General features: G+C 42.5%; 1 protein-coding gene across 1 annotated transcript in view; it reads right to left on the bottom strand.

Annotated features, from left to right (window-relative positions):
• trpn1 (transient receptor potential cation channel, subfamily N, member 1) overlaps positions 1 to 17703 on the bottom strand; it is a 173535-nt gene that overhangs the window by 76861 nt on the left and 78971 nt on the right. The window contains exon 4 of the mRNA XM_052023457.1: positions 6863 to 6976. Coding sequence (XP_051879417.1) covers positions 6863 to 6976 — 114 coding nt within the window. The remainder of the gene's footprint in view (positions 1 to 6862; positions 6977 to 17703) is intronic.

A 17703-nucleotide genomic window follows, 5' to 3' on the forward strand; every position in this document is an offset into this window, starting at 1 on the left:
GAGGAGCGATTTTTTTTTTCTCTTTCTAGCGTTCGGGATAGCGGCGAGTGACTGCGCAGGCGCGTGACGTCACTCGGCAGCGTGCGGGCGATTTAAAAGTCGAAGGGTTACCTTCAGTTTTTCTTTCCAGCGACCAGAGAGCGGAGAGTGCCGGAAATTAACGAGGGGCGATTTTTTTTTTCTCTTTCTAGTGTTCGGGATAGCGGCGAGTGACTGCGCAGGCGCGTGACGTCACTCGGCAGCGTGCGGGCGATTTAAAAGTCGAAGGGTTACCTTCAGTTTTTCTTTCCAGCGACCAGAGAGCGGAGAGTGCCGGAAATTAACGAGGAGCGATTTTTTTTTTCTTTCTAGCGTTCGGGATAGCGGCGAGTGACTGCGCAGGCGCGTGACATCACTCGGCAGCGTGCGAGCGATTTAAATAGCAGACCAACATATCTAGCGGGCAGCTGAGTGAGAGGGAGCAGAGTGGGTTAGGCTTTGGCTCAACGGGCTTCGGCGAGAGCGGGAAAGAGGCGAGACTAATAGAGAGGGGGTAAGTTATTAGTTTATTTGTTGAACTCAGTGGTATTCAGCAAGATGCATCTGGGGTTGGTCTTATGTTTGGAGTGTCAGATGTGGGGACCCTGGGAGACTACCAAACTCCCCGATAACTACATCTGCGCAAAGTGCACCGAGATGCGGCTCCTCAAGGAAAGGATTGAGAGTCTGGAGCTGCAGCTCGATGACCTTCGGTTGGTTAGGGAGAGCGAGCAGGAAATAGATAGGAGTTATAAAGAGTTTGTAGACAGCACCTCTGTGGCGGTCCCCCTCAAAAACTGATATCTCATTTTAGATTCGGTTGGAGAGGATGACCTGATGGAGGAAGACCTCAGCAACCGGGACCTTGGCACCATGCCTGGTACAGTGGTCCAGCGGAGGAAGCAAAATGCAGTGGTTATTGGGGATTCGATAGTAAGGGGTACGGATAGCAGATTCTGCAATAGCGACAATGAGTCTCGGATGGTGTGTTGCCTCCCTGGTGCCAGGGTACGGGATATCACGGACCGGGTCCAGAATATTCTGAGGGGAGAGGGTGAGCAGCCAGAAGTCTTGGTACATGTAGGTACCAATGACATAGGTAGAAAAAGAGAAGAGGTCCTGAAGGAGGAATACAAGGCATTGGGGAGAAGGTTGAGAAGTAGGACCTCAAGGGTAGTAATCTCAGGATTACTACCTGTGCCACGTGTCAATGATAGGAAGAATAGAAAGCTCTGGCAGATGAATGCGTGGCTGAGTGACTGGTGCAGGGGGCAGGGCTTCAGATTTTTGGATAATTGGGACCTTTTTTGGGGGAGGCATGACCTATTCGCTAAGGATGGGTTGCACCTAAACTCCAGAGGTTCCAATATCTTGGCGGGAATGTTTGATTTAGTTGTAGGGGAGGGTTTAAACTGATCTGGCAGGGGGATGGAAACCAGGATGTTAGGTTACAAGATGCTAAGGTAAAGGAGGGAGTTTATAGAAACAAGTCCAATGAGGATGGCAAGAAGGACAGGCAAGTGAGAAGTCAGGATAATTTGCTGAATAATAGAAGTACAACAAGTCAGGATGTTAGGATACAGAATGTTAGGATAGGGGATGAGGTATATAGGAACATGTCTAAGGTAGTATGTAGTGAAGATGGTAAGAAGGATAGACAGGTGGAAAGCCAGGATAATCTGCTGAACAATAGAAGTACAACAAAATTAATAGCAGATACCAGACTAAACGTACTGTATTTAAATGCACGTAGCATTAGGAATAAGATAGATGACCTAGTGGCACAACTACAGGTTAATAAATACGACATTGTGGCAATCACCGAGTCATGGCTTTATGACGGATGTGATTGGGAACTGAATGTCCAGGGGTACACAGTGTATAGGAAGGATAGGCGGGTAGGCAGAGGGGGAGGTGTGGCCATGATGGTTAGTAGTGATATAAAATCAATAGAAAGGAAGGATATTGGGTCAGAGGAGGTGGAATCCTTGTGGGTGGAGCTAAGGAATAGCAAGGGTAAAAGGACAATGGTAGCAGTCATATGTAGGCCCCCTAATAGCAGTCAGCAAGAGAACAATAAGTTGCAGTTTGAGATAGAAAAAGCATGCCAGAGTGACAATGTGAAGATAATTATGGGGGATTTTAACATGAAGGTGGACTGGGAAATCCAGAATGGCGGTAGTACTCAGGAGAGGGAGTTTGTGGAAAGTCTAAGGGACGTTTTTCTAGAGCAACTTGTTGAAGAGCCCACCAGGGGATCGGCTGTTTTGGATTGGGTGCTGTGTAATGAACCGGAGGTGATTAGAGAACTAAAGGTAAAGGAACCACTGGGAACCAGTGATCACAATATGATTGAGTTCAGTTTCAAGTTTGAGAAGGAGAAACTGGTAACTGGTGTATCGATATTTCAGTGGAACAAAGGAAATTACAATGGTATGAGAGAGGAGTTGGCCCTAATTGATTGGAAGAGTAAGCTGGCTGGAGGGACGGCAGAGGAGAAATGGAAGGAATTTCTACAGGAAATAAGGAAATTGCAGGATAGATATATTCCAAGAAAAAAGAAGGTTTTTAATGGAAAAAAGGCACAAATGTGGATAACGAGAGAGGTGAAGGCTAAAATAAAAGCAAAAGGGGTGGCGTACAAAGAAGCAAAAATTAGTGGCAAAACAGAGGACTGGGAAGCTTTTAAAAACCTGCAGAGAGAAACTAAGAAGGTCATTAGGAAAGAAAAGAGGAATTATGAAAGGAAGTTGGCGGATAACATTCGAAAGGATACTAAGAGTTTTTTTAAATACATAAGGTGTAAAAAGAGAGACACGGGTTGATATAGGACCAATTGATAATGGTGCAGGAGCTATTATAATGGATGATAGAGAGATGGCAGAGGAATTGAATGAATATTTTGCATCGGTCTTCACCGTGGAGGACATCAGCAATGTGCCGGTTAGTCAGGAGTCTCACGAAATGGAATTGAGTTCAGTTAAGATTACTAGGGAGAAGGTGCTAGGAAAACTAAATGGACTAAAGACTGATAAGTCTCCCGGACCGGATGAGGTGCATCCCCGGGTTCTGAAGGAGGTGGCTTTAGAGATAGCGGAGGCATTGGCGATTATTTCCCAGAAATCGATAGATTCAGGCGTGGTTCCGGAGGACTGGAGGGTCGCAAATGTAGTTCCGTTGTATAAGAAAGGAGGGAGGCAGCATAAAGGTAATTACAGACCTATTAGTCTGACGTCAGTGGTGGGAAAGTTATTGGAATCTATCCTCAAAGACGGGGTTACGGAATACCTAGAGGCGCAGGGCAGGATAGGTCCTAGCCAACATGGTTTTGTGAAGGGAAGATCCTGCCTGACCAACCTATTGGAGTTTTTTGAAGAAATCACAGGCAAGGTGGATAAGGGAGAGGCGGTAGATGTTGTGTATTTAGACTTTCAAAAGGCCTTTGATAAGGTGCCTCACAAGAGACTGATTAATAAGATGAGAGGTCATGGAATTACGGGTAGGATAACAGAATGGGTGGAGCATTGGCTGGTTGACAGGAAGCAAAGAGTGGAAATAAAAGCATCTCGTTCTGGCTGGTTACCGGTTACTAGTGGTGTTCCGCAGGGGTCGGTATTGGGACCGCTTCTTTTTACCTTGTACATTAACGATTTGGATGATGGAATAAATGGTTTCGTGGCTAAGTTTGCGGATGACACCAAGATAGGGGGAGGAGTAGGGAGTATTGAAGAGATAGGAAGGTTGCAGAGGGACCTAGACAGTTTAGGAGAATGGGCAAGGAAATGGCAGATGAGATTCAATGTAGGGAAATGTGCAGTTGCACACTTTGGAAGCAGAAATAAGTGGGCAGATTATTATCTAGGAGGAGAGAAAATCCAAAGCACGGAAGTACAAAGGGACTTGGGGGTACTCGTGCAGGATACCTTAAAGGTTAACCACCAGGTCGGATCGGTGGTAAAGAAAGCGAATGCTATGTTGGCATTCATTTCGAGAGGTATAGTGTATAAAAGTAAGGAAGTGTTAATGAGGCTCTACGGGGCACTAGTGAGGCCTCATTTGGAATATTGTGCGCCGTTTTGGGCCCCACATCTTAGGAAGGATGTGTTGACGTTGGAGAGGGTTCAGAGGAGATTTACGAGGATGATTCCAGGAATGAAAGGGCTTAAGTATGAGGAGCGTTTGTCGGCTCTTGGACTGTACTCGCTGGAGTACAGAAGAATGAGAGGGGACCTCATAGCAACATTTAAAATATTGATAGGAAAGGACAGAGTAAATGTGGCTAGGCTGTTTCCCTTGGTGGGTGAGTCCAGGACCAGAGGGCACAATCTTAGAATTAGAGGGTATAGTTTCAAAACAGAGATGAGGAAAAATTTCTTTAGCCAGAGGGTGGTGAATTTGTGGAACTCCTTGCCACGTACAGCAGTGGAAGCCAGATTAGTGGGGGCGTTCAAGGGGGAGATAGATAGATATCTAAATAGTCAGGATATCAAGGGATATGGGGATAAGGCCGGTAATTGGGATTAGAATAGTTTTTTTTTATTTTTATTTCTCATTTATTCATTCTATTTATTTATTTATTCATTCATTCATTCATTCATTCATTTATTTATTTATTTATCCGCTCATTTATTTATTTATTTGTTTGTTTGTTTGTCTGTCTGTCTGTCTGTTTGTTTGTTTATTTATTTATTTATTTTCTTCTTCTTCCCCCATTCCCCATTTCTCATTTCTATTTCCCTTTCCTTGGAGCAGACTCGATGGGCCGAATGGCCTGCTTCTGCTCCCTTGTCTTGTGATCTTGTGAATTAGCTAACACACAGCAAGATCCTGCAACCGTCTCTGGCAAGGCCAGCACTTGCTGTACTTCCCTTGATGCCCTTGAGACCTGCTCTCTTGACCTTCTGTGACTCTTTTGGTGAAGATACTACCACAGTACTGTTGTACAGGGAGTTCCAGGATCTGGATTCAATGATTGTTAAGGAACAACGATATTTTTCAAAGCCAGTATACTGTATAACTTGGAGAGGAGATTGTAAGTGGCACTACCTTCATCTGCTTGATGTCCTTATTCTTCTAGATGGTAGAGGTCACTGGGAGGTATGGACAAAGAATGTGAGTATTACCAGAAAATCTTTACTTAGCCTTGTTTATTCAGGCATAAATACAGGCCAGAACACTGAGGGTGACTCAAGAAACTGCAGATGCTGGAATCTGGAGCAACAAAAAAACAAGCTTCTGGAGGAAATCAGCAGGTCAGGCAGCATCTGTGGAGGGAACCGGACAGTTGACATTGCGGGTTGAGGCCCTTCCTCTGGATTGATGAAGGGTCTTGCTGAAGGGTCCAAATGAAGGGTCTTGACACAAAGCATTGACTGTTCATTTCCTTCCACAGATGCTACCTGACCTGCTGAGTTCGTCCAGCAGCTTGTTTTTTGCACTTAAGATGATGCTATCACTCTTCTTCAATGCCAAGGGATTTGTTACATATATTTGAGAAAGTAGGTAAAGCCATCCTAATAACAAAAATAGACAGAAATAATAAACAAAAGAAAATCAAGTATTAAAAGCTATTAATTAGGATCTATTTTTAAAAAAGTTATGCTTGGGCATTGTTCAGTAGCAACAATTCATGTTTAATCTATGATGATTATTAAAAATAGTTTAATGGCAATGTTGAAATTTCATCCAAACAATGGATTCTCATAAAAACGTTTGTAGTCCTGAAAAGCACCTGACCATTGGAGGTGACTTTTCTGAAGATTTGTAACTCTGTAATTGCTATAATTGGTAAACTGGATCAGCAAATTTGCAGATGATTGGGGGCGTAGTGGACAGTGAGGAAGGCTATCAAAACTTGCAGCATGATCTTGACCAGCTAGGAAAATGGGCTGAAAAATGACTGATGAAATTTAATGCAGACAAGTGTGAGCTGTTGCACTTTGGGAGGACAAACCAGGGTAGGACTTACACAGTGAATGGTAGGGCTCTAAGGTGTGTGGTAGAATAGAGTGAATACAGGCCCATAGTTCCTTGAAAGTGGTGTCACAGGTAGATAGGGTTGTAAAGAGAGCTTTTGGCACTTTGGCTTTATAGATCAGGGCATTGAGTACAAGAGTTGGGATGTTATGATGAAGTTGTACAAGACGTTGGTGAGGCTGAGTCTAGAATATTGTGTGCAGTTCTGGTCATCTACCTACAGGAAATATGTCAATAAGCTTGAAAGAGTGCAGAGAAAACTTACAAGGATGTTGCTGGGACTTATACATTATGTACTTTATACTGCTGTCAGAGGAGTATTTCACTACTGAAACGATGCAGAAGAGAGTAACCGAAATCATATCAAAGTCTGTTGCAGCCTAATTATTGGAGGTCGAATGATACAGTCAGTAAAAAATTCCATTCTTAATGTAGTGCATAATGACCAAGTAGAAGGTGATCTACACAAAGCTTTTCTTTGTCTTGCAATTCCTATGTTTCCCTGTGACTCATTCATACTCAAGCACTACTCTCTCAGAGAGAAGAGATTTTGCTGGCAGTCAGTTGTTGATCAATAGAAGCTAGTTAGCTATTCTTCGTTGCAATGTTATACTGATGAGCATTAATGGGGTGAATCACTGCCTTTACAAGGCAGTGGATGAGAATGAAAAATCTTCATTCGTTAGTTACTATTTAAAACAAAAGGTTCAAGTTTCCATCCATCTATTGAAAGAGTAAGCTCTTTTTTGAGAAAGATGTATTTCAAGATAACAGTATATCAGCAATATATAACCAAGGATAGGGCCAGAATTTCCTATCCACATGAATTGGGCCCTACCACACTTAATAAAGATTTCCTATCTCATACCTTATCTTGCATCAATCGAGCATCTTTGTTCGAGGACTTCAGCAGCATCTGTACTATGTTGAGAGCACCACTGGGTCGACCGGCAGCAAAATGTAGAGGCAACTGATCTTTATGCTGAAAGTAAAGAGCAATGAAATGAGGGTTATACATATTAAGGAGGGAATAATTTTCCCATGAATCGTCCCTGTTGTCAGCTGTGCCTCAGTAGGAAGCACTCTTGCCTCTGAGCAGAAGACTGCAGAGACTTCAGCACAGAAATCTTGCCTGGGATTCTTGTGTTGTGCTGAGTGTTTCTTCCTTTAGGTGAGACATTTTCCCAAGGTCTTGCCTGTTCCCTCAGATGTCTATAAAAATCCCTTGGCATCCTTCAAAGAGGTGAGTACTTTTTGATATCCAGATCATTACCTATTCCTCATACAATACCATACACACAAATTATATCAATGCACAGGAATGTAAGAGGCTGCAGAGAGGAGTGGGCACAGCCCGGTCAATCATGGGCACAGACTTCCCCACCACTGACAGAGTCTACAGGAGGCATTGCCTCAAGAAGGCAGCATCTAACATCAAGGGTCCCCACTATCTAGGTCATGCCTTCTTCTCGCTGCTGCTATCAGACAGGAGGTACAGAAGCCTGAATTCCAACACCACCAGGTTAAGGACGAGCTACAGTGGCATGCAAAAGTTTGGGCACCCTTGGTCAAAATTTCTGTTACTGTGAATAGTTAAGTGAGTAGAAGGTGAACTGATCTCCAAAAGTCATAAAGTTAAAGATGAAACATTCTTTTCAACATTTTAAGCAAGATTAGTGTATTATTTTTGTTTTGTACAATTTTAGAGTGAAAAAAAGAAAGGAGCACCATGCAAAAATTTGGGCACCCCAAGAGATTTGAGCTCGCAGATAACTTTTACCAAGGTCTCAGACCTTCATTAGCTTGTTAGGGCTATGGCTTGTTCACAGTCATCATTAGGAAAGGCCAGGTGATGCAAGTTTCAAAGCTTTATAAATACCCTGACTCCTCAAACCTTGTCCCAACAATCAGCAGCCATGGGCTCCTCTAAGCAGCTGCCTAGCACTCTGAAAATTAAAATAAATGATGCCCACAAAGCAGGAGAAGGCTATAAGAAGATAGCAAAGCATTTTCAGGTAGCCGTTTCCTCAGTTCGTAATGTAATTAAGAAATGGCAGTTAACAGGAACGGTGGAGGTCAAGTTGAGGTCTGGAAGACCAAGGAAACTTTCTGACAGAACTGCTCGTAGGATTGCTAGAAAGGCAAATAAAAACTCCTGTTTGACTGCAAAAGACCTTCAGGAAGATTTAGCAGACTCTGGAGTGGTGGTGCACTGTTCTACTGTGCAGCAACACCTGCACAAATATGACCTTCATGGAAGAGTCATCAGATGAAAACCTTTCCTGCATCCTCACCATAAAATTCAGCATCGGAAGTTTGCAAAGGAACATCTAAACAAGCCTGATGTATTTTGGAAACGAGTCCTGTGGACTGATGAAGTTAAAATAGAACTTTTTGGCCGCAATGAGCAAAGGTATGTTTGGAGATAAAAGGGTGCAGAATTTCATGAAAAGAACACCTCTTCAACTGTTAAGCATAGGGGTGGATCGATCATGTTTTGGGCTTGTGTTGCAGCCAATGGCATGGTGAACATTTCATTGGAAGAGGGAAGAATGAATTCAATTAAATACCAGCAAATTCTGGAAGCAAACATCACACAGTCTGTAAAAAAGCTGAAGATGAAAAGAGGATGGCTTCTACAACAGGATAACCATCCTAAACACACCTCAAAATCCACAATGGACTACCTCAAGAGGCACAAGCTGAAGGTTTTGCCATGGCCCTCACAGTCCCCCGACCTAAACATCATCGAAAATCTGTAGATAGACCTCAAAAGAGCAGTCCATGCAAGACGGCCCAAGAATCTCACAGAAATAGAAGCCTTTTGCAAGGTAGAATGGGTGAAAATCCCCCAAACAAGAATTGAAAGACTCTTAGCTGGCTACAGAAAGCGTTTATGAACTGTGATACTTGCCAGAGGGGGTGTTACTAAGTACCGACCATGCAGGGGGCCCAAATTTTTGCTTCGGGCCCTTTTCCTTTTTTGTTATTTTGAAACTGTAAAAGATGGAAATAAAAAAGTAATCTTGCTTAAAATATTAAAGAAATATGCCTTTTGGAAATCAGGTCATCTTTTACACGCTTAGCTATTCACAGTAACAGAAATTTTGACCAGGGGTGCCCAAACTTTTGCATGCCACTGTACTTTTCTACAATCATCAGGTTTTTGAACCAACCTGCACAACCTTAATCCTACCTTAGCAATGGAAAGCTAAGGACCATCTCTTGCACTACTGTGGATGTCTCTGAATGTGTTTTTTTGCATCAATGTCTTGTTTTGCACAGTCTTTTTTTCTCTTCACTATCTTATATAATTTATGTGTAATTTATGTTTAGTAGTCTGAACCTACGTGCCGGTGACGCTGCTGCAAGCAAGTTTTTCATTGTGCCTGTACCTCACTGTACTTGTGCACATTACAATAAACTTGACTTGACTGTCTGGTCATTGAAACATTACTACAATGATAAAACACAGAAGATGTTATTAATCTGGAATAAAAATAGAAAACGTTGGAAATACTGAGCAGGTCAAGCAGCATCTGCGGACAGAGAAACAAGATTTAATATTTCAGTTCATTGTCTGTTCATCAGAACCTTTTGTTATCACTTTAATGCCTGTAAGGCATTACTGTGTGCAAATTAGCAGCTGCATTTCATGCAATAAAAATAATACTACACTTCAAAAATATTTCATTGGCTCTGAAGTTCTTTGGGATGATGGGAAAGATGCTATATAAATGCAAGCCTTTCTTTTTATTGTATTTCATGCTACTGCTGATGCATTCAGCAGGCAATGGCCATATTCACAAAATGTGGGGAAATCTATGCAAGTTGGATTAGCATGGTTGCCTACGTTGTTTAAACAAACCATTTTGGTACTTCACAATAAATCACAGTTAGCTGATTTGAATTAACTATCGTTGGGTCCAGTGGTTAGTTTGTAGTGCACTATTGTCAGGTACTACAGGAGCTGCTAAGGCTCCAGTGTGGCTTCTGGATGTGTTTGTCAGGCTATTAGAATCATAGAATCACATGGCACGGAAACAGACTCTTCAGCCCACCGAATCCCTGCCGACCATCATTCATCCATTTGCAGTAATCCCATTTTATTCTTGCCACACTTTCTCCTCACTCACCCACACACTAGGGGCAATCTACAACAGCCATTAACCTATCAACCTGCATGTCTTTAGGATGTGGGAGAAAACTGGAGAACTGGAAGAAACCCATGCGGACAACAGGAAGAACATGCAATTTCCACACAGACAGCAGCGGAGGTCTGGATTGGACCTGGGTTGCTGGAGCTGTGAGACAGCAGCTCTACCAGTTGGGCCACTGTGCCAATTAGGTAGGCATTCACCTCAGGAGCACACACAGGCAGCAATGAAAGTCAAGGATAATATATGTAATTTAGAAAACATTGGTTCACTGCTGGACTTTCCCACTGGTTCGTTCTCCATGTATTTGTCTCACATGGTGAAAGTAGGTGATGGTCCCTCCCAGCAGCAACATTGTGAACCATTGTGTTTGCTATTCTGACGGTTCTTCCAGCACTCTTGAAAGTTCACCTTGTCTGCACAGGGAGAGGTTTTCCTGCCTTTGGACTGTTGCTACCACACATTCTTTGCCTGCAATTTTAGGTGTCTAGTGAGTTTGCCGCTGAGAACAGAGCATGATTGGGAGAGATACCACAACTGCCAGAAGAGAGAGAAGGGAGTACAACCAACGTCACCAGGGAACACTTCATGTGCATCAGCTTGACTGAAGAACAACGTATAAGTCTATTCCACATTACCAAGACTATGCCACCTATTCCAGCTACTATGGAGCCTGGACAATGTTACCTGAGGTCCTTGTAGCTATCAGTTATTATGCAAAGAGCTCTTTGCAGCCTGCAGCAGTTGACATTAGCATTCCAAGTCTGTAGAGCACCGTTGTATCAGAGCAGAAGCTTTTACATCAAGCGAGACACATACACTTAATAAAATCCAAAGCACCTTCTGATGAAAGTTCATTGACGTGAAACACTCACTTTCTTTCCCCATAGGAGCAGTCTGCCTGCTGAGCATTTCCAACATTTTCTGTTTTTATACCATACAACACTTTGCTTAACTCTCATCTAATCTCATTCGCCCATCACCATCATACAAATTCTTTCCGTTGCTTTGTATGACCTCAGCCCTCCCAATCTCTGTGCCCTCCTCCACTACCACATTCCGTCATTCCGGCACTCTCCGATTTCCTTTGTTCCGTCATTAGTGGCTGTGCCTTTGGCTGCCTAGGCTTTAAGCTCTGGAATCCTTCCCTCTCTGGCTTTCTAGCCCTCTCTCCTCCTTCCTTTGACTATGCTTCCAGATAGCTTCCAGATAGTTCCAGAGACTATCCAGTTCCAGATAGCTTCCAGAAACTATCCAGATAGCTTCACATATCTGGATGTCAAACTTTGATAATACTCCTGTGCTACAGCTCGACATCATTAAGAACTCTGATAAAGATCCTTTCAGTAAAGAAAGCAATTGTTATCATTGATAAAGTGCACAGAATGATAAGTGAATCCTATCATGCATCATGTTAAATGTTCCACACGGCCATTCTAGAATATTAATCAGTTTAAGGGGATTCCAATCCCTTGATGTACAACATGATTTGCAACCACAGGCAGCAGACTATGTAGGTTTATGTCCATTTTCAGCCAGTACTAGTCCTGTCCAACAGGCTGAGGAGGTGCAGGAGGCCATGGAACGAACATGGAACATAGAACAATTTAGCACAGGAACAGGCCCTTCTGCCCACAACGTCTGTGCTGAGCCGAAGTAAACATCCCTCTGCATGCACATGATGCATATCCCTCCATTCCCTGCATATGCATGTGCCCACCTAAAAACCTCTTGAAGGCCACTATTGTATCTGCTTCCACTACCATCCCTGGCTGCGCATTCCAGGCACCTACCACTCTCTGTGTAAAAAACTTGCCCTGCACATCTCCTTTAAACTTTCACTCTTTCACCTTAAAGCTATGCCCTCCAGTATTCGGCATTTCTACCCTGGGAAAAAGACTCTATCTACCCAATCTATGCCTCTCATGATTTTATAAACTTCTATCAGGTCTTCCCCCAGCCTCTTGATGCTCCAGAGAAAACAATCCAAGTTTGTCCAACCTCTCCTTATAGCTAGTACTCTCTAATCCAGGCAGCGTGCTGGTAAACCTCTTCTGATCCCTCTCTAAAGCTCCAAAAAGTGTCATCTACTTTGGTAATGACTCATAATATCATTGAGGGTCTCAGCTACCATTTTGGAACATAAACAAGTAACTGGCTTGCTCAACCAGTGCAAGAGAACTCTCAGCAGTGCAGGATCATGAAATGCCTGAGGAATAGTTGTTTTGGAATGGTCAATGGTTGATGTAGCGAGTGGTTGGCTTCTGCTTTAGTTAGGGCATCAGTAAGGTCACAAATGAAGCGTCAGGCTAGGGTGCTGGCTGGTATCCAGTGAGGCCAGTAGGTTCCTCTCTCACAAAGCCTGAGCCATTCACCTGGGGCCGTACCTCAGCACTCCTGGAAACCAGGAGAATATTACCCTCTGTTGTCTTCAGTAGCCTGTGCAAGGCATGTTTCTCCTTTGCTTTTTTAAAATCCCAGCTTTCCCAAAACAATGTGAATAAAAGCCAGTGATTCACACAGACCTGGGAACATCTTGGGATTTCTCATGTACATTTGGCACGTTGGTGTTTGCATGTCCATGTCAAGCCAGTGACCAGTCAGAGCTAACAATGGCTGCCTTTGTATATCATTAGGTGGACAGGCCACAATGGACTGAATGCCCTCCTCTGTGCTCCATTGTAAAACAAATATATCATCTGATTAAGGAATAGCAACTTTATTCCTTTCACGAGGAATACATGTGCACTGCAACGCACTTTACAACTCTTCATCAGAAGTGCTGGATTTGAATCCAGCTCTCAAAGTTGGGAATGCAGGAATCTAGCCACCGCAAATCTTTCCATTGTGCTGCCACTCTCAATATTAAATCTAGAACAATTAAACCAAAAGTCGGTGGTAAAATGTAATGTACTCTACAATCTATATGTTCATGAGGTAGAGAGTGAGGAGCACACTTAACTGACTGAAAAAGCCAGCTGATATGAGATATACAGTTTCAACCCATGTCTTAGTGAGAGCTAACTCATGATGCACAACTCCTCCTAATTTGGTGTTTAATTAATGATGTCACTCAAAGGCAATAATGGCGGCTTGTGCATTAAATAGAAATAGGGGGGGTGAGGTTAGGACTAAGTAGTGGGAGGTTTACTCTGCAGGTGCTTGTGCTATACCTAACCTCGGAAATGTAAATATCACTTGCTGTTCAGGGACTACCGATGAACTTGCTAAGCACAAAATTTTACCCTGTTAACAAAAAGAAGGAAAAAAGGAGATAAAAGATCCTAGTTGTACACAATTCCTTATAAGGTAGCGATGTCTCATCTACATCACAATTGATGCTGAACACATCATGTTGTCAATACCTTACAAGGCACTGAATGGTCACAAAAATCTAACACATCATAATAGACACCTCATATATTTTAACCTGTGATAGATATTAAGACGTAAAAAAAAGGCAAAACACTGGGATTCAAGAGGCAAAAGAAAGGTGGAAGAGACACAATAATGCTGTGCTGTAAGCCAGTTAAGAAACAACAGACTTGTTATTTACGAAGGCAGCACTTACGACGGTTACATATATGTAAAAGGGACAGGTCTAAAACGTATCGAAGAAGACGCCACATTAGAAGATTGCCAAAAAGAAGAAGAAGAAGAAGAAGAAGATGTTAAGAATTGCTTATGCCAGACTTCATCCAGCCAACAAGAAACTTTCCTAATGAATTTTGTGAAGAAAAGTTCACTGTTCGTGATGAGATACTCTCTGAATTCAATGCTCTTGCTGCTTCTTATAATGAAGCCATTTTGAATAAACTTCAAATCAAATAACCATTGTGTACCTTGACTCTAATTTACTGAACTGTGATGTAACCATTTTAATTTCCTTCATTGTATTTTCCCCCTTTCATTGTCTTTTTAATACTATGAGTATTTTCATTGTGTGGTGTTGAGGCAATTCCAATTCGATCCACTACATTCAGCTCCTGGGGGAGGCAATTCTGAGAGGGAAATGACTTCAAAACAGGGGGACAATTCAGAGATCATTAAAGTGTAAAACATAGATGAGATTAAGATGGTGAGTGAAGAACTGTTAAAAGTTTTAGTGCATTTGGAAGCAGATAAGTTGCCAGGACAAGATGAAATGCATCATAGGTTGTCGAAAGAAACAAGGGAAGAAATAGCAGGGCATCATTTTCTGACTACAGGTATAGTGTGTGAATGTAGGAAAAGTGCTAATGTGATACCATTGTTTAAAAAGGGAAAAATTGATCAGGTAATTATAAGCCAGTCATTGTAATGTGTGAGATGATTGAATTACTGGAGAGCATGCTGAAGGATCATGTGGATTACAAAGTCAAGGTCAAAGCTGAGTATATTGCACAAGTACATGTATGCATAGGACTTGAAACATCTATTTTTCCAGAAGACATTTTACACCAAATTTACTGCATTTGCTGTACAGGCAAATTCTCATTTAAATAGACCAATGAGAAGAAAAAATAGCAATATGGAATTGTAATGATGTGAAAGAACCACTGTGGGGTTTTCTAGGGATTGTTCCTCTGATCCTTATTGTTTGCACTTTATGTTATTGATTGAACTCAGGAATCTAAGGTGAAATGGACAGTTTTGAAGTAGCAGAAGAGCAATTGTGGATAGCAGCTCTGAAGCAATGACACAATGGCCCAGAATTTGCTGAGAAAATATGGGTTTAATGTGCTATTATTTGTCTGGCAATGATCCAGCCTTTTATGGTTAGAAAGAAATACCCTTGTGATGTTCAAATCTCCTCATGCTAACCTGCCTTGCAAAAACAACAATATGCTGTCAAACTTGCCATGAGCACAAGAAATTGCAGATTTTGCAGAAAGTTAGGGCTGATGTTTAACAGGGCAAGCATCCCCTGATTGCAAGAGTTATGTTCCTGCAATACTAGCCATCAACAAGTGCAACTATGGTATCTTGGTCCAGCAGGTAGTAAATCCTATTTAAAACCTTTTGGTCTTTTTCTTACTTTTCATTTGTTTTCTTTGTTCTCTCACTTATTCCAACTTCTTCTTCTCTTGGTGAGAACTAACATCTCCAATCAATGGTATAAGGGTTGTGCTAAATAATGGACAAGCAATCAGTGACATGAGCTTGAATGCCATCATAGTAGCTGGGTAATTTAAATTCAGTTAAGGTTAACCAGTTTGGTGTAATTTTTGGATTGTTGATCTTATTAGAGCTAACATCCTTTAGTGAAGGAAATTTTCCATCCTTCCCTGGACTGGCTTTTATGCAAGCACCTTAACAACTAATACTTACATGCCCCCTGAAAGAGTCCAGCCAGCAACTCAGTTCAAGGGCAATAAATGCGGGCCACTTCATGGGAATGAATGAAAAATTCTAATTAACCCTATTTGTTTAACTAGTCCAATCATTCACCATTTGGTCCCAGATCTCCCATTGCGTTCACTGTGCCGCTATCAGCTCACACATCAGCAATGGGTAGCGCAAGCAATGTTCATGCTGAAAGTTGAGGAGAGTAACCTAACTTGTGGTTCCCACTCAAGGAAATTTTGGGAAATTCCTGAACTTGGTAGAATAGAATAATTGGATAAATGGTGCCAGACCATATAGAAGTGACCTTACTGGACACTGGACACCTATTTCAAGGCTCTTGACTGAGAACAACAGCAGAGTTGGAAGTTTAAAAAAAAAACTTTTACCCATTGGAAGGAAACAAAAACTTCATGCATTGACTTCAAATAGTTTAGGATAGGTGTAGGAACCTTATCTCCACTACACCTGGCCAGTTTGATTTAGCTGAACTAGATCATAAGCTAGAGAAAGGTATGAAAAGAGACCAGGCAAATTCTACACAGAGCAAAAATAAGCATTCAAACACTTTAATTCAAACTTATCTTATGAGGAAAGATATCAGGAATGCCAAGAGACAATACCAACTCTATTTTGAATCCCAGACCAGCCATCAGTTATGGCAGGGCTTACATGCTATAACAGGCTACAAAACGAAGATGGGCTGCATAGTTAACAACAACACATCCTTTCCTGATGAGCTTAACGTATTCTATGTGATCAGCTGAAGGAAGTATTTGCAGACATATTTAATTTCTCCCTGCTTCAATCTTAGGTTCTCACTTGTTTTAAGAAGACCACTATCATGCCGGTACCAAAGAAAAGCAAGGTAACATGCCTTAATGACTACCAACCAATGGCTCTGACATCCACCATCATGAAGTGCTTTGAGAGGCTGGTCATGGCACGCATCAACTCCAGCCTTCCAGACAACCTCGACCCACTGCCATTTGCCTACCGCCAAAACAGGTCTACAGCGGACACCATCTCCCTGGTCCTACACTCAGCTCTGGAGCATCTGGACGGTAAAGACACCTACGTTAGACTACTGTTTATTGACTTCAGTACTATAATTCCAAACAAACTCGTCACCAAACTCCAAGACCTGGGACTCAAGACCTCCCTCTGTAACTGGATCTTTGACTTTCTGACCAACAGACCACAATCAGTGAGGATAGGCAGCAACACCTCCAGCATGATTATTCTCAACACTGGTGCCCCACAAGGCTGCGTCCTCAGCCCTCTACTCTATTTCTCATATACTCATGACTGTGTGGCCAGATTTTGCTCCAACTCTACAAGTTTGCAGATGATACCCGTATCTCAAATAACAATGAGTCGGGGTACAAGAAGGAGATAGAGAGCTTAGTGACATGGTGTCATGACAACAACCTCTCCTTCAATGTCAAAACAAAAGAGCTGGTCATTGACTTCAGGAAAGGGAGTGGTGTACATGAACCTGTCTACATCAACGGGGCTGAGGTTGAGAGGGTTGAGAACTTCAAGTTCCTAGGAATGAACATCACCAGTAGCCTGTCCTGGTCAAATCACGTAGATGCCATGGCCAGGAAAGCTCACCAGTGCCTCTACTTCCTCAGGAGACTAAAGAAATTCGGTATGTCCCATCTGACACTCACCAAGTTTTATCAATGCACGGTAGAAAGCATCCTATCTGGATGCATCACAGCTTGGTATGGCAACTGCTCTGCCCAGGACCGTAAGAAACTATGAAGAGTTGTGGACACAGCCCAATGCATCACAGAAACCAGCCTCCTCTCCATGGACTCTTGTCTTTACCTCTCGCTGCCTTGGTGAAGCGGCCAGCATAATCAAAGACCCCACCCACCCGGGTCATTTTCTCTTCTCTCCTCTCCTCTCCCATCAGGCAGAAGATACAGGAGACTCAGGGCACATACCACCAGGCTCAAGGACAGCTTCTATCCCACTGTGATAATTCTATTAAACGGTTCCCTTACATCATGAGATGGACTCTTGACCTCACAATCTACCTTGTTGTGACCTATACCTTATTGTCTACCTGCAATGCACTTCCTCTGTAGCCATGACACATACAACTGTTCTGTTATTGTTTTTACCTGTATTACCTCAATGCACTCTGTACTAACTCCATGTAACTGCACTGTGTAATGAATTGACCTGTATGATTGGTATGCAAGACAAGTTTTTA

The sequence above is a fragment of the Pristis pectinata genome, chromosome 9, assembly GCF_009764475.1.
Source record: "Pristis pectinata isolate sPriPec2 chromosome 9, sPriPec2.1.pri, whole genome shotgun sequence".
NCBI classification, from domain to species: Eukaryota; Metazoa; Chordata; class Chondrichthyes; order Rhinopristiformes; family Pristidae; genus Pristis; species Pristis pectinata.